This window comes from Gobius niger (genome assembly GCF_951799975.1).
Source record: "Gobius niger genome assembly, chromosome: 16".
Taxonomy (NCBI): Eukaryota; Metazoa; Chordata; class Actinopteri; order Gobiiformes; family Gobiidae; genus Gobius; species Gobius niger.
The window spans coordinates 24,185,834-24,210,077 of record NC_136867.1 but is presented as its reverse complement, the minus strand read 5'-3'; the positions used below and the strand labels follow the sequence as shown (position 1 = coordinate 24,210,077).

Sequence of the window (24,244 nt, the reverse complement as noted above, 5' to 3'; positions counted from 1 at the left end):
TTTTCACCTAACCCATAGTTATATCGTATCGCATCGATATCGAGATATCTGGCATGAATATCGAGATATCAAATTTTGTCCATATCGTTTAGCCCTAGTACAATGTATCAAGGGTACGGTAAAATAAAATCTGGTTACCGATACGATACAAGTACATTTTTCTATTTAAGGGTTGTTTTAATTGATAATCTATTGCACTTCCAGCCTCTTATCTTATATATTTATGCTTTTACCCTTATGCAAAAATAATGATACAAATAATGATTTTCAAATTGTAAAATTCAAATTGTTATTGAATATTATTATTATTATTAGCCATGTCTAAAAGGAAGCAAATTGTTGTTAATGTTTTCAACAGATCTTCTATACTAAGATATTCCCTCTGATTTCTTGTCTCTTGAATTCACTATTACAAAACAACTAAACAAATGAACCATCAGCTGGTGGTTCTTTAGGACTCTTCCTTTTGGCAACATTGTGTCATAATCATGCGAAAACGAGAGTGAAAGCTTGAGAAGACCTTGCTTATCGTTCTATCACGTGACTTTAACATATTGTGGCCTATAATTAAAAGTTGCGCCGTTTCCTTCACTCACAAAGTCCTGCTGGATGTCTGTGAAGTCCTTGCCGTACTTCTCCAGCGCCTCCTCGAACAGATTGGCCTCGGACGCGCTCCACTCCTCCATCTCGTCCCGGCACAGCACGGGCCCCCCCTGAGGCACCAGCGAGGCCAGGGCCCGCGTCATGTCGTAGCCCGCCGCGTGAAGGGTGTCCATGGCGTGGAACTGCGGAGGGGGAAGGGCCACAGATGAGGAAATGGAAGAGGAAGCAGAGCTAAAGAGGAGCATTCACAGTCCCTTTGGTTTGTCTTCTGCATTTGAGCCGTCATTTAAGAGCGTCTGCAGACCTTGGACTCGGTTTATTCATTCATTTCAGCAGTTTGTTGGGAAAACCATAGCTCCCGGACCAGAAACCATGCAAATATCCAAAAGGAAAAAGGTCAGTCTGATCATTGTATGGGTAATAAAGCACCGACTGAAACACTAATTCACATAAACAAGCTGGGTGAAGTGGTTAGATCAGGAGTGTCCAAACCTTTTATTTTGTGGGCCACATTTTGAAGTGCGTACGGTGAAGAGGAGGGCCAATGCAGTGAAAAATGTAACCAGTGAACGAGTTTTAATTTAGGATTAGAACCTCTACGCTCACTCTGTCTCACACTAAAAGGTTGGTTATTGTGGTTATAATTAATAAGTGTGAATTATAAAGTAGCACACTGTCAAAAAGTAAAATTTCCCCCTGATTTGAGTAAGACTTAAAGAAGCTGTCCTTGATTTTTTTTAATTTTCTGTTATTGGAATAAAATTTTAGTATATGGTAAAAGCAGACACCGGTTTTAAAGCCTTTTAAACAGTCATAAAATGTCTGGCAAGTAGGCATTTTTTACAGTGAAGTGACAGTTTTCCTCCTTGAAAGTTGTGAAGCCTGGTTTAAACTGAGTCCCTGTGACAAATTTTGATGTTGTAAATGCATTAGGAAAGTTTGAGATGAGTTTGGACCAGAAAATAGCAATTTGAAGTTTGAGTGACCCTGTTTCTCTGTACAATCAGGTATAGCTCCTTTAAAGCAGCATTATGCAACTTTTTATGCGAAAAAAAAGTTGATATTTGTGCGTATTTGGCCCCATAGTGACCCGGCGGCTGTATGAGTGGTCAGCATGGCGCCTTTACTTTCGATCACAGTGGACTCTACAAAGCTCCAGGATCAAATGTTTTGTAGTTTTTTTGGCGAGAGGGTCCGTCCGGAGTGTAAACTTTCCAAACAATTGATCCTGGAGCGTCCTAGAGACCACTGTGATGGAAAGTAAAGGCGCCATTGCTGACCACTCATACAGCCACTGGGCCACTACAAGGTAAAACCCGCACAAATATATACTTTTTTCTCCATGCATAATGCACCTAGACAAAAGATCTTATTGCACTGAAAATTGGAAAAAGAAAACTAGAAATGTACTTTAACTAGTACTAAGTAACACTTGCCTCCAGAGGCCATAAGTGCAACTGCCGGTGTCGTAGCAAGTTGCAATTTTTTAACTTTGTCCATGAGAGTAAATACTACGCTGACAGAAAAGACAATGGGAGAGAGGGATATTGTACATCCAATTACACAATAGAAATATTATTTTTTTCACTCAAACTTGGCTGTAAATACTGTTTAAAGTGGCGCTAGCCCGCAGTTAGCCTGTTAGCTTCTTCTTTGTGATTCTATAAGTGTGATTTGGTGGCTCCGGTCCGGTGGCAGTCAAGTTGCAATTGTGGTTTTCTGGCCAGAGACACCAGGGGGAAATGAAAGACCCCCCAATCATCCCATTAACACTTGTATTACCCCCAGAAGGACAACGGAAAGGATTTATTAAGATAAACAAGTTGCTTAGTAATGCTTTAAATTAAGAACCTCAACAACAACCTTATTTCAATCTTGCTCCATGGACAGATTTATTTCTCAAATCAAGGTAAATTTACTTATTCAAACAAAATTTGACTTTTTTCTAGGTTACATTTTACACTGCATCTCTGGAGATGTGGGCCAACTCCGCTACAAGCCTTAGGCCCAAAACAAATCTATCTGAGGGCCACATTTTGCCCCGTGGGTGAGATTGTGATTTGAATCGCCAAACCTGAATTCTCCACGTTTTCAGAATGTCATCTGAAAGATTTATGGTGAATAACATTTTGTTTAACCAGTGATTTCCCAGAACATGTGATCTGTTAATTGTGGTCCCAACACCAGCCACGATCTATGCAGAGAATCCCTGAATACTTTCCAGCACAATCCCAAGCTCTATTTCATCATTTATCTTCGGAATATCTGGAGAAATAGAGTCCATCACAAACTGTGTCGTCGTGACAGGCCTAGCAATGTGGATATTTGCCAACATTGCAGTAACAACACAATACACCGGTGTACGAGCATCTTTTTTTACTGTTTGCCGACTGGTTTCTAACAATCCGCTCTGATCTTTTTGTGTTCTGCTCATCGGCTCCCAGCAGAGACGTTCAGACTTGTGTTCGGGGCTTCAGGCTGTGCTTCAGACCAGCGCCCGTGTGTTGGCGAAGCTCCGGGGCCTCTCTCCTCCATGTTTTTTACATGAGGCTGGAGGAGGAGGAGATCTGGGGCAGAGCGGAGTCGACTGAGGGGCCAAAGCACGTGTTCAGGGCTAACCGCTAACGAGCAACAACACAAGTGGAAAAAATGTCGGAGCCTGAACTTCAAGGACGACGGGCGTCAGATGGATTTCGGTTTAATGAGTTGCTGGTTTTCATGACATCACGCTATAATGTGCCCGGAGTGTTTAATTGAAAAAGGGCATGCGCATCAGACCAGTGCAGAAGGGAGAATCGTGGAATGGCCTGGGAGAAAGACATGAGAAAGACAAATCCTGGATCTGGGAGGCGATTGAAATCAGGAAGTGAAGCGAAAGAACAATCAGCCGCCTTTTCCCTGACGCACACCAGGATTCACTTCTGCAGAGACCACCGCGGCCAAGTCCAGGATCAAATGTTGATGCCCCCGATGAAGAATAGGCGGCCCAAGAGCCAGCTCCGGCCCACCAAACCATTAAATCTGGCTAGTCTAGCATGCGTGTTTTGCGGTCAACATGTTAAACCTCTCTATCTGGACTCTTACTTTGCCAACTAATATCAGAATAAATAATTGGTGTATTTTTCCACTTCCTTTCTCCCTTGACTCCATTTGATCCGCGTTTGTGGGAAAGATACAAGTGCAGCAGGGATGTTTTCTTCACAACGGGTAAAAGAAGCTGAATAAATGAGAATGCAAATCATGTTTCATCATACAGCACCAGGTCCTGATAAAAGAACGTGGCTCCACAGGTGCCTGGTCAGCCCTCTGGCCGCTCAGCTGTGAGGACTGGGCAGAGTCTCATGTTTGTGAAGCACCTCACCTGATATTGCCAGTTTATGCTCTGGCTTAGTCCTAGTTCTGAGTAGTTTGTAATTTGCTGCTAATGATTATGAAAAAAAAAGAATGTATTTGGTGGCGGTATAGGCTCGCCACATGATCGACCCAGTGGCCAATGACCTCAGAGAACTCTGGCCCAGTAAAAAATGTCATTGAAAAGCCCTGCTGTAAACCGACCACCGAAGCATGTGAGGTCAAACCAACACTAGGAGTAACGGTTCAACTTTCTGACGGTTCAGTGCATCACATTCGATAAGTGGAATAAAATAGCCTAAATGTTCATTATTTGGCAGTATAATCACACTGTCACGTGTCGGCCATGTGTTCGTTAAGTGTTAAAGCAGAACTCAGTAACTCATGCCCCTAGAGGCCATAAGCGCCACTGCAGGTGTCTCAGCATGTTACAGTTTTTTACTCATTAATTGTCCGCGAGAGTAAATACTACACTGACAAATAAGACAAAGGGAGAGAGGTATATTGTACATCTAATTACACAATGGAGATATTTTTTTTGCTCAAACTTGGCTGTAAATACTGTTTAAGTGGCGCTAGCCCGCAGTTAGCTTTGCCCGTTAGCCTGTTAGCTGCTTCTTTCATTCGTGATTCTATTAGTGTGTATTGGTGGCTCTGACCCGGTGGCGAAGTTTCAAGTGTGGTTTTCTGGCCAGAGACACCAGTGGGAGATGAAAGACCCCCCACAACTCCCATTAACACTTGTATTACCCCCAAAGTGGCAACGAAAAGGATTTATTAAGGTAAACAAGTCACTTAGTACTGCTTTAAGTTTTGGTTTCGCTTTGGACGGCAGCTAAAACGCGCACAGAGCAGCGCCTTAGATTTGAGGCTCATGTTTGGGCTGTTCCTGGACAACATTCTGCCTGTACTTTTTCGGAAACAAAGCTTTTGAGAAGAATTATGCCCAAGATTGAACAAAAACGCATTTGCACTGGATCCATCACTCACCGCAGCCTGGTCGTCTACAGGAGATGCCATTACAAAGACACGCAGATTTCATGTGTTCTTGGAGGATGCAACTTTGCAGGTCTTCAGTGTTGCAAAAAAATAAAACACTTCATATTCTCATGTGTTTGAAAAAGACAACCCACAATAGCTGCACTAATCTAGAAGTAAGTCCAACTCAGGTATCAGGTATTAGAAATATTTTTTTTTTCACTCAAACTTGGCTGTAAATACTGTTTAAAGTGGCGCTAGCCCGCAGTTAGCCTGTTAGCTTCTTCTTTGTGATTCTATAAGTGTGATTTGGTGGCTCCGGTCCGGTGGCAGTCAAGTTGCAATTGTGGTTTTCTGGCCAGAGACAACTTGCAACTTTGCAGGTCTTCAGTGTTGCAAAAAAATAAAACACTTAATATTCTCATGTGTTTGAAAAAGACAACCCACAATAGCTGCACTAATCTAGAAGTAAGTCCAACTCAGGTATAACCCAGAACTAACCCAGGTCTCTCTTTTTTTACATTTATATAACCAGGAAACCCCTGACCTTAGAGAGGACAACATGTATTGAAAAGTGACGAAGCGGATTGAGCCTGGGAACTGCTTACAGCGAGCGCTAACCACAAAACAGCAGAAATACAATTGCAGTTTTGATCTTCAACGCATGAATCACACAGATTTTTATACAGAGAAGCCCGCACCATCTTCCCAGCATAAGGAGTAGTTGAATATAGATGTAACTGAATATGAATGACCCCGTCTCTTGCACTCGTCTCGTCTCAGGTCGTATTCAACTCAAGGCTGCGTCGGTACAGCGCACGCTCAGCTGTACAAGGTGAGATTTCTCTATAGGGATGCATTAAAGCGGAGTGTGCGCTCGTGTCTCACCAGCGTGATGTCTCGGGAGGCTGCGGCTGCGCTCATGTGCAGACTGGGCTGTCGGACTGAGCTGCTGCAGTCCAGAGCCCGGGCGAACGTTCCCACCGACCTGCAACACACACACAGAAATATGTACCTAAACATTAGCCTGATGATTAGCCAAACATCTTTCACTTGGTATTCTTGTGTTTGCAGAAGGGTCGTGTTTATTTTCTGATACAAACTTTGCCTGATTGATCACAGCTCGTTCGGCATAAATAGTGTCAGAACGTATTAATTGTTAACTTGTTCAACTTGTCTTTTAAAAACTTAATTCCAAAGAAACTTACCGCGCCACGACTAAAAACTGGTCGATGTGTTTCTCTGTGAGCGAACTGGTGGGGTCCCAAACCTTCTCCTCCATTTTGGAAAGGTCCCTCCCATCTTCCTCATCTGCAAGAGCAAAAACATTGTTATGATGAAGGTTAACCAAGTACCAAAACAAAACAAAACAGTTTCTCTCCTTACACCGGAGAATTAAGTTTGCTCCCATTAAGTTACCAGAATCTCCTTTTCAGGGGAGTCCTAGTTCCAAAGGGCTATTGTACATTGCAAACTCCACACAGAATTGCCCCACCCAAACCCTGGACCTGTTTCGACCCACTCGCGCATCTTTAGCCCCATTTCCACTGGCAGTCCCTACTCCACCCAGCCTAGTGCCTGGTTGACCCCGTTAACCCGTCGTTCCACATAGTGCGACCCGACCGTGCACGTCACGATCTACGTGCACGTATCAACTCTACCCCACACACTTCCTGTTTCCACCACACACACACACGCATTTGTTGTGGGACGTGCCCCCACAGAGGAGCACGCTGCACAGATCGTCATTAATAGTTTTGTAAGCCGCAATGAGAACAAATGTGGACAAATACTGCCTTCTGGTGGGGTTTGTGTAATCATTCAGAGGTGCCAAGCTGTATTAAAACAGAAAAGAAACCACTAAATACAACTAAGAAGGTAAGCTACATGCAAATGTTATGCTAACACCAGCTAAAGCTGTGCAAACAGCGGCTAAACGCTAATATCGGCAAAATCCCCTTTGAGAACAGCGGTATGATGTTGTGAAATATTAAATCCGTATGACCTGCGTGGAAGAAAATGGATGGATGGATGGATGGATGGATGGACGGACGGACGGACGGATGGATGACCTGCGTGTCAATAGTGAGGGCTGTCCACTCTCTCATTGCCAATCAGAAGCCAGCAGCGCTTTGACCACTGCCAGAGGTCGGACCCAAAACTTATACCTGGTCAGACCGGTTTAGCCCTGGCCTTTGTTATGGAAAAGCTCGACAAACCGGGTTGATCAGGCACTCGGCTGTACGTGCCTGCATGTGGAAAGGCGGCTTTAGGCATTTGTCCCCACTGTCCAGGCCAGGACCTATCCAGGCTGACCAGCTACAAGCTTTGGGACCAAACTTAGCCCACGGCCAAAACGCTGAAGCGATACTAACATGATGTGAACAGACTGTTGGAATCTGATTATCCAGCGGAGACAGGACAGCCTTCACCTAAAACCTTCACCGCTCTGTTTTTCCTTCAGTTATGTGTATTCTATCGTACGCATTCATAGGAGCGCCGGTTGCTCCACGTGTGAAACTGTCCCGTGTCGTGTACTGCGGTCAATCACTGTTGGGAAAAAGCGCAATGCGTAGAAACACAGCATTTAATTTTTCTTTCCCCATTGTCTTTGTTTTGAGGACATTAACTAATATATTCTCGTATTTTGTGTTGGTAATATGTTACATTCCTTAGTTTCTGAAAAAAGTTTATATATATATATATATATATATATATATATATATATATATATATATATATATATATTTGACCCCCAACACTGCCAAAAATCTTCACTACAGGCACACGAGCCACACAGACTTCCTTTTTCTTTCTGCGAGATTGCATGAAAATCAGAAAATGAAACTATTTGATATTTAGTTTCAGCTGTTTTAGATCAATATTGCATTTTCATAACACCCCATTCTTTAAAGTGAGCAAAGAAAAGTGAAATGGTACAAAACTAAACTCAAAGTGATCCTCTCTTCAAGGGCAGTGCTCAGTTTGTCTGCACTGGCCGCTTTCTTACTGTAACATCTTCCATCTCTGAAATTTTTCTCAGAATTCAATCCATCGGACTTTCAAAGGTCCTTCAAGGCCGCGCATCGCGCACACAGCTTCTTCCAGCAACCACAAAATGGAGCTCGGCGTGTGTTTACAAACACGGTCTGTCGGTGTAAATCCTTAATAAATCCCAGAGCTGATCAGGGCCTTGTCACGCTGCCAAAGCCTGCTCTCCCGCTCCCTCTCCCTTCTTCACCTCTTTACCTCCGCTCACCCCACCTTCTCCATCACCCGCTCCTCCTCTTTATCCCTCTCCGCTCTCACTCCTTCCCTCCATCCCGCTCCCCTCCCGACACATGTAAGAGAATGTCATTAACAGGGCTTTAATTGGAAAGCTCAGTGTCCCGTGGAGGCCTGATTGCGGCTCCGCGGCTTATCCCACCTGCTAAGAATAAACATTTTGGCAGGAACATGTGCACGTCTAAATTTGGCTTTTGGAAATCGGTGGAAAAAACTGTGTGGAAATTACTGGGAATATTTCTAGTCGCTGATTCTTACACCACGCAAAAGCACCGCCACAGGGAGATAAAGATTCACCCAAAATATTAAGGACAAAGCCAGGAATGAAGCAGATCTACAGTTAACTAGGTCTGAACTCTAAATCATGGCACGAGGACTAAACCGGTGTCTGGAGGAGTAACAAAAAATCAATATCAGTCAGTTTCCAATCGATTTAAACCTGCTGCTGAACAAAGCGTTTAAAGGGGAGACAGTGCAGGAAAAAATCGTGTTTTTCAAATGGGGAACTGTAAAATCACTGGCTATATTCTCAAAATGCAGTTTTCTGGTTGATTGTTGACACCAAAATGTCCATGTAATTTTAGTCAAAACGGTAGATGAATTTGTTTGACCATAGTTTTGACCAAATCCGGCCCTTCAGCAGAACCTCTGGCCCTCAAGATGATTTTGAGAAACATTATCACACAAATCAGAGAGTTTGTGTGATAATCTAATAATGTTGACTCTAACATTATTAGAGTTAAATATAATGAAAAAAGGTAATACAGTCAATACACCCACTTAGGTCATATATTATGTACAACAATGGCATTTGAAGGAAGTGCACAGGAAAAAGCATAATTGTTTTAAGGAAGAAATGACATAAATCTACTTTAATTAAGAGATCAAATCTAAGGTTTGAGTAAATTTAGCCTGGTCTTAGATGAGATAAAACTCTAGTAGTAGTTAATCTCTTAATTCAGATAATTTTTAGTTCAAACCAACTCAAATTCAACATAGAAGAACTTTTATTCAAGCAATTTTAAGTCATTTATGTCATTTAAGATGGTAATTTTTTAAGTGTTGCTTTACTTTGGGCTAATAATCAGCACCTTCGGCCCTCGGTCGATTTACAATAAAGAAAATCGGCCCTTCGCCAAGAAAACTTGCCTACCCCTGTGTTAGAGGATAACATTAAATCGCTATTTCTCATACTGGGTCAGGCTGTACAGGGGTACTATCTCTGTCATAGCCTTGACTGTGGTGCTCAGACTCTTGTGTATCAGTATGACTCTCTGAGAGGGTGTTTATCCCTTTTCTGTGGACGCATAGACAGACTTGAATGGTAGGACGAGCTCAATGTCTCGAGTTCATGTCTCCGGGTCCCACACCGATGGTAAATAAACTTCTCCTGTGTAAGACATCCAGACTGCTGCCTGTTTTTCATCTATCCTCTCGAACACCATTGTTAATTCTCTAATAGTATGTAGTAAAAATAGTTGAGTGTCATCGAGCAGGTTCTGTCTCCAACGAAAAAAATGTATAATTTTATAATTTGTTGTCGGGGGCTTTGTGCCCCTGGTAGGGTCTCCCATGGCAAACAGGTCCTCGGTGACGGGTCAGACAAAGAGCGGTTCAGAAGCCCCTTATGAGAGACCAACAGGCCCGGTTTGAATCGTGAGGCCGTCCTTCTGTGGATCCACCACCTGCAGGAGGAGCCACAGGGGCTGGTGCAATGTGATTTGGGCCGCTCCAACAGCCGCCCCCACGACCCGGCAACGGAAAAGTGGAAGAAGATGGATGGACTTAAGGCCTTAAAGCGACTAGATGCAAGTTGATCATTCTAATTCTCACTACTGTAATTGTAGGTTCTATATCAAAGGAACAGGCCACAGTTTTTCCATACTGAGATATGTTCTTGCCTGAGCTTAGACGAGTTGATACGTACCTGTGTGGTCTTTGTGCCCGTGGAAGAGCGTGGTCGCTTCTAACTTCACCCCCATTTGGAGCGAGAGAGGCCAAATGCTAACAATATCTTTGGTCGTTTTGCGTGACTGAGGGCACACACAAAGACCAGACAGGTACGTATCAACTCGTCTAAGCTCAGGTAAGAACATATCTCAGTATGAAAAAACGATGGCTCATGCATGAAGGCACCTCGGACCCGAATGAACACCTCTTTGAGTGACAGTGCAGGATTTCAGAGGCAGTTGTGGTGAACAGGTCTGGGCTCATTCTACACATTAGGACGTGGCTGGAACATGAATCTTGTAATAATTCATTTAATGCTTTTAATGCCCCACGGAAACCCTTCTTATATCTATGTGTGAAAAATGCAGCCTGTTATAACTGAAAATGACGGACAAATTAGGCCTAAAGAGGAGGAAACTTATCACTGAATTACTTATTTTGTGTTAGAAATTCAATTATATTCTACACAATTGGAGAAATAATTACTATGGACTTGGCAAAAAAGACAGAAAGTGGATTTTTGAGCGTTGTGGCACTGAAATTAGTTTAAACCAAGTACATTCCCTCCATTTCGGCATTACCCAAACCTAAAAGCTTCTGTGTCAAAAAGGAGACAAAAAAAAACAAAAAACACGGCCACAAGACAACCAATTCCAATCAGTTTTGTAGGTCTTAGCTTTCAAATGAGGCGTCACACTGGCCTATAGGCTGTAAGCTCCACTCGAGAAGCTTTTACAATTGGGTAAAGCCGAACTGGAGAAAAAATGCTTGGTTTAGGTGGGGGTAAAAAGGTTGAGATCAAGTTTTTTTTCCTTCAAATTGAGTTTGAGAAACCGCTGGCCTCGAATGCGCCTCATGTTGCAGTTTTTCGCCTCATTTACATAAAGCCTCTGTAACATCTGTGCATAGAACATTGCGTATTGTTTGCATAATGTATGAAATACTCAGTTGCCTAGAAACTATAAATTTTCTTTATAGATCGTAGAAGAAAGAACATTATCTTTAGTGAAATAGCTGTGTACATGAACAAGATCGAAAGGTCAGGGAGTGTATGACAGAAGAACAATGGCTAACGGCTTCAGCGGCCTATAGGAGCTTCTGTTCAGCTTCAACAAAGTCAGAATAATGTTTTCTCAGATTGTTCCTGTTTGATTAAGCCGGTTTCCTCTGGTGCAGACTTTATAGAAACTAATCTCAATCTACTACTACATTCTGCTCTCCCAAAATTTCATCCGATGGGCGGGGGAGCGACTGCATTTTGAGCGACTGCATTTTGCGGTGCATTATGGGTGTAATCTTCGCTGCCGGAGCGTTTTCGTTCGCTCTGCTTGCTTCATCTTCTGCTAAGAGAGGAATGCAATTCTGTAGCTGATATTTTATGATGCAGAATTTGACTGTTCTGACTCCCTACATTTGGGACTCGTACCGCCCGGCTCGGAGCCTCGAAGGCCGGGCGGGATAGCTAACCGTTGCCCCAGGGGTCTGTGAGCTGTCCCTGGGAGACTATAGTAAAAAGCACTGACAGCCTCTGATTATCTCTCCGCCCAATACATCTTTATCGAGTCTGTGTTTTCAACGTGAGAACATCAGCCATGTCAAAAAAGAAGTCCGTTGCCGAGCTGCGAACCGCTCGCCCGGAGCTAACTAGCTCCTTAGCTCACACACTGAGTCGGGCTTGATGCATTTGTGGTTTATTGTGGACTTTTCATCAACAATGAGCTGTAGGCGCAAGCTAACAGGGCTAACCTGGAATAACCATCGTCCACTGGCACAAATAATAGTCCTTTATTCGGACATAGGGGCTGGACATATGCTAAAATACTAGGGAGAGCCTTGCGTAGATCGTGTGTATCTATAGTTGAAGATCCATAGGACATGACAGTAACAAAGAGGGACTAGTTAGAACTAAAACAGCAGTTCTTTTTCAGTCAAGAGCTTCAGAACACATTCAAAATCACTCGAGCTTGACGTCTAAATCAATCAGTGGTTTTGTTTAGCCCAATATCACAAAAGGAGATGCCTCACAGGGCTGCACAAACCATTAAGGCAATAAAACAGAACAGAAAAGTTTCCATTGCGTTCAGTCTGAATGCAGTATGATAGCAACAGGAAGTGCACTGTGTCATTTTTTCAATTCAATGTGAGAAGAAGACAGAGGTGAGTATTTCTCCAAATTTTCGCAGCATCTACCATCTTTAAAACCTTTTCCAACCAGAGACAGCAACTTACCTTATGGTTTCAGGCTGTTTTTTCTTTCAATAATAGGTGAAAAGTCCTTGCTTGGGGTTGAAAATGCTCCAAACTTTACACAAAATGGCAAAAGTTTCCACATTAACATGAATAGCTTACAGACTTCCCCGCCAAAATAAAACGCTGTTATAAAATCAGACAGTGCGGAGCGGAGGAGCGCGGCGCCCGAAGGGGAAACTGTTCTTTCTCTAATTGACCCGGTGCAGATTTGAACACGCGTTTTTGTGAACAGTACCTTCTTGTAGCAGGTCTGTGACGTCGGCCTGGTACTTGTTGCCCACTCGGATCTCTCCTTTATCGGCCAGCAGCGTCTTCTGCTGCGGGTCGTACACCAGCGAGTAGAAGAAGGCATCCTGGGACAGATACAGAGCGCAGGAAAGTGGTTTAAGGTTTGGTTATTTTCACATTTTAGTCCTGTTGCTGTAGATGCGAAGAGAGACGATACATTTTTGGGCTTAATGATTATCGTCTGTGCATTTATTCGCATTTTTCCCTCCATTACTTTATTCTTTACCCAAAGTAAGTAGTGTTTCATTGTATTTCATTTATTGAAGGATATTTTAAGAGAAAGTACATTTTCAAACAAAAGCTTTTTCTGTCATTTTTAAGCTTTAGAGTTACAAAAAAGGTCTTCAATAATATCGTTTATCACGATATTCGATATTTTCCTGCCTCGATACATCGAACTTCAGATTTTGTTATGATGACAGGCCTAGTGTTTTGGGCAATTTTTACATAATGCACTAGGGCTGGACGACATTATTAATCAAATTTTCTTCCCCTCATATTGATCAATATACATTTTTGATTTCCATCCATCCATCCATTTTCTTCCGCTTTATCCGGGGCCGGGTTTTTGATTTCATTTTACTTTTTCATGATAACACACCTTTTATACAAACCTCAAAAATAAATGTTTTCCTCGAGCATCACTTAACGCACAAAAAGCTTCCATTGTCTCGTCCAAAGAAATGGCTGTAAACCTGACGATCGAGATCGACCAAAGTAGAGACTGCGATTTCGATTACATATTGATAAATTCCCCCCGCTTTAACCTCTTACCCCTCCCCCGCCTGGACGAGCACATTTTTTCCAGTTCAGTTTTACCCAAATCTAAAAGCTTCACAACTTGAGAGCAACAGTGTAACGCCTCATTTGAAAGCCATGACCTACAAAACTGATCCTGACTTTTTTAGCACATTTTGAAGCGTTTTTTGTTGTGTTTTCGTTGCTTTTCTGTTGCTTTTGTTGTCATAGTTCACCACTCTTTCGTCCCTCTTTTCGTCACTCTTTAGTCACTCTTTAGTTTAGTTTATTGATGGAATGCCCCTTGAGATGTGCCATCTCGCTTTCGACGGGGTCCACTCCTCAGTCACTCTTTAATCCCTCTTTAGTCACTCTTTAGTCACTCTTTAGTTACTCTTTAGTCACTCTTTAGTCACTCTTTAGTCACTCTTTAGTTACTCTTTAGTCACTCTTTAGTCACTCTTTAGTCACTCTTTAGTTTATTGATGGAATGCCCCTTGAGATGTGCCATCTCGTTTTCGAGGGGGTCCATGTTTCCGGGGACTCCCCATAAGCCCCTCCCACCTCCGCCCTCTTGCACCCCTCAATAAAGAGGAAAAGAGGAAATAAAGAAAACTTTCACCGAGCAAGGATTAATCTTAGCAAGAGATCGAGAGGAAGCCTCGTATAAAGCCGAAGGTTCAGTCACGGTTTGAATCTTGGGAAGACTAGAACTCGCTTTTTCGGTTTCTCAGTTTTTTTGATGCAAGTCTTGGTTTGGAATAATAAAATACAGGCTGGGATCACGGGCAAACGGAGTGAAGTCTCTCGCCTCCTCATTACCCCACGCAAAATTCTGGGTCAACATCCTCAATTATTCATCTTAGGAGCGAAATCTCCGAATTCAAAACTTCGACTCACTCAAAAGTCTCATGTTCAGTCCATTGGGTTAGGATTTCTGGCTCCGACAACGCAAAAACATGCTACGCTTCTGCAGTGTATATTAATATGGGGACATGGACTGGTGAGGGAAATTTAGCGGGTTCATGCCAAATAACTCCGGCCTTTAAACGCCAAAAGGAAAATCCACGTTCTTTTGTCTATGGGGTTCGGTCGCTCGTCGCTCACCTCTCTGTCCAGGTACGACGTCAAGGCTTCGGTTTCATTGAGGAGCGTAACACAGCACTTCCCTCTGAAAAGTAAAAGCAAATGGTCAGGCTGTGTTCAAGTCATCCAAGAGAAACCACTGTGACATGACCAGGAGTAGGACTGGGAATCAATAAACAAAAAAATATATGTTTAGAGACCAAGTTTTGATGCAGTTGGTCCAGGAACAGCATTAAAAGGAAAATACTTGGTTGTTGATTGAATTCACATTATTCTTCTGTTTTCTGGTTCTAGATGACAAATAGTATAGGTGTCAAAAAGTATTGTGTAGGCATCAGCATCGTAAACCAAATATCATTAAAAAATATCTGTACCTTACCCTAAGTAAGAGGGTCTTTTTCGACAGAGGACCTTTTTGTACAATTGTTACAGTTATAGAGAAAACATCATAGCAAGCAGAAAACATTAAATTGTCCATTTGTCTTTACCAGTGTCAATAAAATAATGAAACATGTCCAGCAACAAAAAGCAACTTTAAAGTACATACTTAACATGAATGTCCTGAATAAAACTGCCCTATGCTCGTCACACAGCACCCCCTGCGGTCACAGTTCAACACTGACCCGTTTAGAAGCTTCATACACATGCTTTAAAATATCAGCAGTGAATATCGGCATCGGTCAATCAAAATCCACAATCATCGGACTCTATTGGATATATTTCTATGATTGGAACCTTTATGTTAAATGTTTACCTATAGGCTATTTGAGAGATGAAATGAACATGTACATGAAACTAAAATCACTAAAAATATCGGCCTATTAATCAGGATATCGGCCAACCCCCTCCATATCAGTATCAGGCCCTAGTTCAGGGGCGGGCAATTAATGTTAATTAGGGGCCACATGAGAAGCCTGAATTGAGGATCGGGATACAAGTATAATATATGGGGAGTGTATCGCCGGGGTCCATGAACAAAAGCTCCAAAATAAAAAAATGTTTTGATTGGGAAAATACCTTTTTTTTTTCAATAAATAAATAATAATGAGCCTGACAGGACTGTAGCCTCGTAAAAACGGTTCACACTTAATGCACTTTACAAGCCTGTGTCACAAGTATCTGCTACATTGTAGGCAATATTCATTCACTCCACGCTCCGTGGTGGTAAGCTACTATTGTAGCCACAGCTGCCCAGGGGCAGGCTGTCCATTTCCCACTTGCAAGTCACACAATGTGTTGTTTATATCCTGATTTCTTATTATGTCAGTGCCCTCTGCTGGACACCTGTAGAATTCTTTCCTTTTATTTTTGTTTAATCTGCCCCCTAGTGGCTGGAGTGAGCATTCTGGTAATTTAAAAAAGAATCATAACTCCACACTAACCTGGCTAACACCATGCTGCTGTGTGCGCTCGAATTATTTCGAACTGCACAACAGCCTGGGGACCATGGCCCAAATTTTCCGGTGGATTTGGGAACCAATCACAGAGCGAGGAAGGACGGCAAGATGATGACGCACGGAAGCTTGTAGTTTATTTACGGATAAAAAAAAAAAGTTTATTTACGGATCCAACATGACAGCAGCAGACACGATGGTATTTTTCGATCAAGCTTTAGACCTTGTTCTAAATAGTTTATCTCAAAAGTTTACAGCGGGTACGTCATACGTCATCTCATGCGATGATACGATTGGCTATGGCCTCGTGCAGACGCAAGATAGACTTTTTTTTTTTTTCCGTATCACCCAATAAATGAGTATGGACGATCGTAAACCACACCTCTCCTACGAGAAAATGCATTGGTGGTCCCCAGACTAAATATCACTTGTGATTTTAGTCTGGTGTTAGCCAGGCTAACTCCACACAGGAATGGGCTAGAGACTTACTTTTTTTCTTGACATACTAATGAATTTATGCTCTACCAGTTGTGGGTCGGACTGAATCATCCGTATTTTGCCCAGGACTGCCCTAGTTAGTTCTCCCATAAACAATTCCCATCCTTATCCGGATGAGTTTGAATCAAATATTGATTTTATTGCTCACAACAATTATGAAGTTGTTCATCTACAATGTAAGAGGAGACGTCTGCGGTTATAAAGGCAGGAGAATTAAATTAAATTATAACGTTTTTAGACAGATTTGATGCTTTTTGTGCCCATATTTCCGTCAAATTAACGCAAGTAATAAACTTCCAGGAACTCACTGTCCATCACTAAATCTTTAGAAAATATGACTATTCGAATGTGGACCATTATAAAGCAAGTATGAAAACTTTTCAGACTCCGTTAGCCTGCTCTATGTATTTTCCTATATTTAGCCATCAAACATTGCAAATTATGAAAGACACGGATATTTTCAGCCGTCGTCAACCCATCGACCACATTTAGGTGAGATCAAAGCCTGGTTAGAAATCATTAATGAATGCTTAGAGCTTTTCAGATTTCACTTTAGACAAGAATTCGCGAGGAAAAGCGGCCTCCGAGCTAAATGCTAATTAACATTCAGCCGTCAATGCCTCCCTTCAATGTCGCCGTGCTGTATCCTTAACTAAAACCCTTTGACCACTTGTAGAGTCTGGCTGCATTCGTCACGCTCACGCCTCCTTCATTTAAAAATTATTTATGAGTTAATTACCCGCACCTTCAGGACCGCGGGCGCTAATCGTCTTCTCAATAAACACTGACAACCGCCGTGACCTTGGAGCGCACGGTTTAAATCTCAATCAAATCTGACCTCGTTCTGAAAAACAAACAACCGATTTGAACGCATTTCTTATAATCGAGCAGATGTCGCGGCGCCTCTTCGCGCTCCTCAGAAATGTCAGCGGTAATGAGGTAATGAAAAGGTGGCTGGAAGTCGCAGCGCTGATGGTGAAAAGACTGGAAGTGGTGACATTTAGAGCGAGGAGAAAGATGGTTACATGGATGTTGGCTTTGCAGCGAACTGCTTTGAAGGACAGTTTACCCTGATGAAAAGATGGAGGTAAACTTTCTGACCCCGAGACTCAACAAACTTTTGGAGACTTTAGGGTCACTCGATTCTCATGACAGTCTATGGAGTCGTGAGCCGCTTTCCACGGATGATGGATTCAAAACTAGTGATGGGCGAGTGAAGCCTTGAAACACTTTGAGGCTTTCCTGCAAAAAAGTGTCGTAGCTTCGAAGTCTCTGATCTGTTTCATTCTGTTTGAACACTGACCTCTTGTGGACAAACTTTATTATCGCGACTTCTCATAAACACGACAGATGCAAGAATAGAAGGGGAAATACAGCATATTTATATATCTATGACTAATGATTTACATCACTATATGGACGAGTTTTTTGGCCATCACAACATCAAACTATTAATGTTTTGGTGCTAGAAAGTCCTGGTGAGAATATTTACTTTATAGTAAAACCCAGTAACTAAGGATGCACCGATACCGATACCAGTATCGGCCAGCGCTCCTACAGGACGCAGCTCTCCGCTTTAGTGGAAATACAATATTCCACATAGAGCTGACTTTATTACAGACGACACTCCCTAAATCAGAGTCTGTGCTGGATTTAACCAGAGCTAAATGTTGTTCGTGCTGCAGCGTGGAGTCTGCAGTGTTTACAAGATACAGGCTAAAGTTGCTAATGTTGCTAATGTTGCTAACTAGCCGCTAACTCATGGCTAACAGTTCTGGCGATTCTGACACGGTTTTGTGCCCATGGGCTTATTCATCTGAAAAAGTCTATGATGGACACTTGGACAGTGCAATACAAATTAAACATAATATTGAATAAAAAATAAAATAAAATTGCGTTCAATTATGATATAACTCATCTTAAAAGTGTTGCTTACTTTACTTAAGGAAATGTAAATGAGTAAATTAAATAACTACTAACCAATCTGCTGTGAAAAAGTCAGTCTATAAACCGTCTGTTCACTTCAAAAAGTATGTTGAAGAAAATGCCTTATACAATAGCTACAGTTCAACAGTTCCTCAGTTCCATACCCTGTTTTAGGTTCAGAAAGTCACTAAAACTACAGCCCAGATACCCACATTAGAGCTGCCAGACATATTTATTTATGCAGCATTTACCTACACAAGGAAACTCAGGCTTATTCACAATCAAATCAGTTGGAATAGTTGCGGTAACCACATCACAAAGGCTGGAATCACAGGAAATTAGTAGCAGAATATTTTTCACAATCCCCTTTCAAACGTCAATGCTCCTGATTGTATTCAAATTATTATTTTCTTTCATTGTGTACTAGTATAAGTAGTTTGGGTTGGTACCTGATGTGTGTGGCGGGCAGAGACTCGAGCTGCCGGGACAGGAACAGCTCTCGGTGTCGCAGCTGGTGCTTCTGTTTCTCTGGGAGCTCGGACATCTCTGTGTTCTCCATCTCCTCCTCCATCTCCCCTGCGTCACACAAAAAATATAGATTAAAGTGTTTGCAAATCTCTCAGTTTATGGACGACCAACTCTACCACGTTACAGCCTCAATGACGCGTCCAAGGATTCAACTAATGTTTATACCCGGGGCTAGGGCTGGGAAACCTTAAACAATATCAGTCTGGTATTGAAAAAAATGACAGTGTTGAAAGCAGGTACTGAAAAATAATACAAAATCTTTAGACCCATTTTTTTATTCCGTTAGTCATCACAAATTGAGGACAAAATGGAGAGGGAAATTGGGAAAAAAATTGGGGGAAAAGTGGATAATGTGGGGGGAAAGTGGAAAAATTGGCAAAAAATAAACTGGGGAAAAAAGTTGAGGCTACCAGTCTGTGCTATCGGCCCCTCCGACCACCACCAACCACTCACTACATTCACCCAGGCTTCCTGTTCCCAAATGATCTCCCATCCAAGTATCGACCTGCTTAGCTTCTGAGATCTGATGGGATCAGGCAAAGCCAAGGCGGCACAACTTGTTTGTTTGTTTGTTTACTTTATTGTCCCAGTAGGAAAATGTGTCTCTGAAAATGTGTATTTAACCCATCCTTCGATGCCCCTCGGGCAGCCCATAAGGAGCAGTGGTCGACGGCAGTGCCTCGCTCGGGGACCCATCTCCATGATGTGGAGCCAGGCTGGTGGTCAGAATCACCTGGCTGGAGGATTCACCTATTGTACATGTTTTAGGGGTAGGAGAAACCGGAGTACCTGGAGGAAACCTATGCAGACACGGGGAGAACATGCAACCTCCACACAGAAAGGCCCCGTCCTGAAGGGAATCGAACCGGGACCTTCTAGCTGTGAAGCGGAGGCGCTAACCGCTGCGATACCGTGTCGCCCAACTTCCATTGTACAGACACTTGCGGTAGAGCGTGAAGCCGTTCATTTAAACGGAGAACGAGGGAAAAAGTTTGCCTCTAAAATCTGATGTTTATTAGATTGATTTGTGTAAAATGTCCAATGTTCATTTGCACCAACAAGTCAAGACTACTCCGTTTCTCTGCGCGGCCTGAAAACGGCTTTGTGTTCATGTAGTACCTGATTTTATATTGACTTCTCCAGACCTATGTTAACTGATAGGAGAAAAGGGGCGGGCACAATTCATGGCAGCGCCCAAGTGAACTTCCGGAATAAGTTGTTTAGGTATTGGAAAAAGGATCGTTCTGGTATCGGTATCGAAAACCAAGTATCGAAAAAAATGCAACTGTGCCCAGCCCTAACCCTGACACAGGAAAAGACGCAAAGGCCCAAAACTGTCCAGGAGACAAAGTACAAACAATAATATTTCCCTTATTTTGTGCAGTTCAACTTTAAATCTGCCGAAACAACGATGTCCAGGGATGCAAGTATATGATCTGCGGCAAAACGAAGTAGACCCAAGTGATATGACAAGTGGATTTGTCCATGGCTTACGTTACACTGTTTGCATGAATGTACGAGACATGTATAGAGAAACACTGTTAAGTGGGTTTGCATTATTCAACAGAGCTCCCTTCAGCTGTATGAATGGGAGTCTATAGGGAGATAAACATAGGCTTCTGTCGATGAATGGCTGAAGTGAGGGACACAATGTGCAGCTTGCAGCAGTAAAATAAGAAATAAAGTCAAGACGATGCTATACAGTACGAGCCAGGACAAGGATTGGTTTGTTTAGTCAAAAAATGAGGCTTGAAAGCAGTAAAAATCGTTCCACACGAGCATGATAATGACACCGGCATTTAATTGTAAGCAAAGGACTGGGCTGATCATAAATCTCTCAGCAACTTTTGGATTTATTGATACTTTTCCATATCCAAGAAAACAAGAAATATTGCATTATTATTTATCTAACTTTGGGGCCAATGTATCCAACAACCAAAATGCTTTTTAGCGTCTTAGAAATGAATATAAAGCTATCTTTTTGGTGGACTTGTGGGAATACTTGTTCCAAGAAGTTCACCTATCCTTTCCTAGCACTGGGGTAGCGGAAATTCGAGCACATCATCCAAATTTTATCTTCTCTTCATTGGCTGCCTGTGCATTGTAGGATCCATGTTTAATTCTCTTAGGTCGGCTGACAAGCTCTTCCTCAGCATCCCAAAGACCAGTCGGAAGCTCAGAGGGGACTGGGCTTTTGCAATGGCAGCACCAAAGTTATGGAATGAGTAACAACAATAGTCTCTTGATCAGTTTGAAACATTGGAACGAGTATCCATCCATCTTCTGCTTTAATCTGGGTCAAGTCGTGAGGGCAGCAGTCTAAGCAGAGATGGCTTCTCTATCCTTCATCCAAATCTTCCGGGTGGATTCAGAGGACTCCCCAGGCCAACCGAGAGACCGCTTCCCTAGTGTGTCCAAGGTCTTTCACAGAGCTCGACCCGACGGGACATGTTCCGAACACTTCGTCAAGGAGATGTCAATGAGACATCCGCAACAGATGCCCCAGACACCTCAGCTGCTCCTCTCGACGTGGCGGAGGACACTCATCTTGACTGCTTGTATTGGCAGCCATGTCCTTTTGGTCATGATGCAAAGCTCATTGTTGAGAGTAGGAACAGAGACTGACCTTGGAAACCACAACAGTCCAGCGCAAAGCTCCTCCAGTCTCTCACAAACTCCATCAATCCACTTTAGACACATTAAAAACAACTTTAAAGTTCAGCTAGATATTCCTCCTGTGTTGTAACGCTGGGCTAGTTACAATTAAAGAAACCAGTACTAATGAGGGTCGGAGTGTTAGCATTGGAGCTGCGCGGCTACGACCAAACTACACGTCACGTAAGGGCCGAGTCTACAGTGAAGATCCCGCCCTTATGCCCTTTTTCTGACATAAACAATACAGCCGATATATATATAAATGTCTTTAAAATGCATATGATGAAAGATTAATTCATGACGGAAAAAAAAGGTCATGGACTTTTTACAACCCTCTCCGTTAAAATGGAGAGAAATTCCATCCATCCATTTTCTTCTGCTTCATTTGTGGCCGGGTCGCGGTGGCAGCAGTCTCAGCAGAGATGCCCAAACCGCCCGATCCACACACACCTCCTCCAGCTGTTCTGGGGGGACCCCGAGGCGACACCAGGCCAGCGTGTCCTGGGCCTTCCATGAGTCCCAATAGGACATGGGCGACCAGGAGGCATCCAGAACAAATGCCCTAGCCACCTCAGCTGCTCCTTTCGAAGTGAAGGAGCAGCGACTCTACTCCGAGCTCCTCCCGGGTAAATGAGCTCCTCACCCGATCTCGAAGGGTGCGCCTGTCACATCATGCTATGTATCGTCATCATGATATAAAATAGTCCATATCGCGATATATGATTTTTTTCCATATCGCCCAGCACTAGTACAGGGGTTTAAAAATATACCCACGCTTCAATACAATAACTGGGGAATGTGACACTGGACTGGGTCTCAATGGCAATGAATGGAAATGACATATAGCTTTCCCCCATTGTGCGCCCTGACGTCAACCCTGCGCTCTCTAGTCTGAGGTCGGAGTAAAATTGAGACTTAACAATGCCACCTGAAACTGTGTTAAATTGAGTTTCAGCGCCTTGCTTCTTAAAGAAAGTTCCCAATGGCAGACTATTACAGTGCTCCACTCCTATTGTCGAAGTCATTTTCTCCACGCAGCGGGGCCCACAGCGGGAGGCTGCTGTGGAGAATTCGTTCAAGAAATAAAGCGTCTGAGCAGGTGAGAGTGAATGGAGTTAGCATGTTAGATGGAAAGGGATAAAGCCAGAGGTGATGGAGGCGTTTCAGAGGGTGAGGACTGGGCAGCAACCGGGCCGTGTGATGGAGGAAATCAGACCAGGGTGTGACCATGTGTTGATTTTGCAATATTTCGATTAGTGATGGGACTTGATAAAATGTTTTAAATCAAGTTAGCCTTTGTAGTTAATTCATCACAATCAATCGCATTCAAGCATCATTTATTTATGCATCATATTTTAGATGCTTCTTTGTATTTTTCTACATATTAACTTATTTCCGTGATGTGAGGCCTGTGTGATCATTTCAAACACTTCAAAGACAATTCATTTTGGAGAATAATCTTTATAAATAAGTTTGTCGGCTTAACTGTGTAAAAAAACAAGTGTGACAGTACAATTGTTTTTTGCTTCGTCCCTAAGCAATGTCCATAAAGGGGCGCTAAAGTAAAGTGTGATACGATTCATATTTTTAATAGCATTAAACCTTGTGCATATTAATGAGGCAGCAGCGCTCCACAGTTTTCAGAGTCAATAAAAGCCAATAATGATCAAGAATTAAGTTAGAACAGCAGGGGGCAGCGCTAAGCACTTTTTTTTATTATAATAAAGAAGATTAATTAGTGGTTGATTTATTCCTTTTGAAACAGGACTGTGGTCTCTTGTTTCTTGTTCTAAACAGAGAACCAATACGACGAGGTGTGAATCAACACAATGAGACAAGTAAAAAGATACGAAACCCAAAGTTAATTGGAATGTTTGGCTTCTCTTCAGACTAAACGAAGGTATCAAAATAATTTGTCTGAGATGAGTTTTCTGGGCATCAGCCACACGGAGTAAACATTGGTGGCTCCCATTTGTAGCTACTTTATATGAAAGATACAGCGTGGTAACAGATTAGCAAACTGTTTTAGGGACTCGCTGATACAGATATCTACAAAATCCAGAACAATCCTACTAATTACCAACATGACGTGAACAGGTAAGTGCCTGAAACGGACAGTGCGACTCGGGTAACGGCAAATGGACGTTCTTAGAATAAATAATTAACCTGGTCACTCATGCATGACCGACGACTGAAGACGGAAAGAAGGAAAGTACAACATTATTTCGGGTTTAATCAGCAAAACTTCCACTTTAACGTATTCTTTTGGCTTTTAGAATATGAAATAATGTCTAAAGGATGAGACAGTCATATGAAGCTCACACAGGGGCCAGGGCTGGGGAGAAGATTGCCAGGAGCTCCCTCTACAGGCAGCAGTGGGAATGGCCAAGTACGAAGCAAACTTTCACTTTTTCAGTGACTTCACAGCGCCGTGCTGAACAGTTTGAGGGCAGAACTGCTCAGAGCCAATCCAAATACTGGATTGTGAGCTTTAAAAATATGGAGGACCGTTTTGTCTTTTCTCTATGAGTGTGTTTCCATGCACTCAAGTATTCAGGTTATTAAAGGGGACTTTAAGCTTCCTGGTTTTGTCTGGTTCATGTAAACACAGAATCCTGGTTTCAGTTTCCGAGATAAGTCAATATCCAGGTCATTAGAAACCAGGATATTCCCACAGTTTCCAGGATACTGTACCATGTAAACACAGTATCCTG

At 42.7% G+C, this 24,244-nt stretch overlaps 1 protein-coding gene across 1 annotated transcript in view; it reads right to left on the bottom strand.

Annotated features, from left to right (window-relative positions):
- mta1 (metastasis associated 1) overlaps positions 1-24,244 on the bottom strand; it is a 101,589-nt gene that overhangs the window by 19,863 nt on the left and 57,482 nt on the right. The window contains exons 4-9 of the mRNA XM_079573490.1: positions 18,797-18,923; positions 14,551-14,614; positions 12,653-12,770; positions 6,141-6,243; positions 5,821-5,920; positions 597-785 (exon numbers count right to left, since the gene is read on the bottom strand). Coding sequence (XP_079429616.1) covers positions 597-785; positions 5,821-5,920; positions 6,141-6,243; positions 12,653-12,770; positions 14,551-14,614; positions 18,797-18,923 — 701 coding nt within the window. The remainder of the gene's footprint in view (positions 1-596; positions 786-5,820; positions 5,921-6,140; positions 6,244-12,652; positions 12,771-14,550; positions 14,615-18,796; positions 18,924-24,244) is intronic.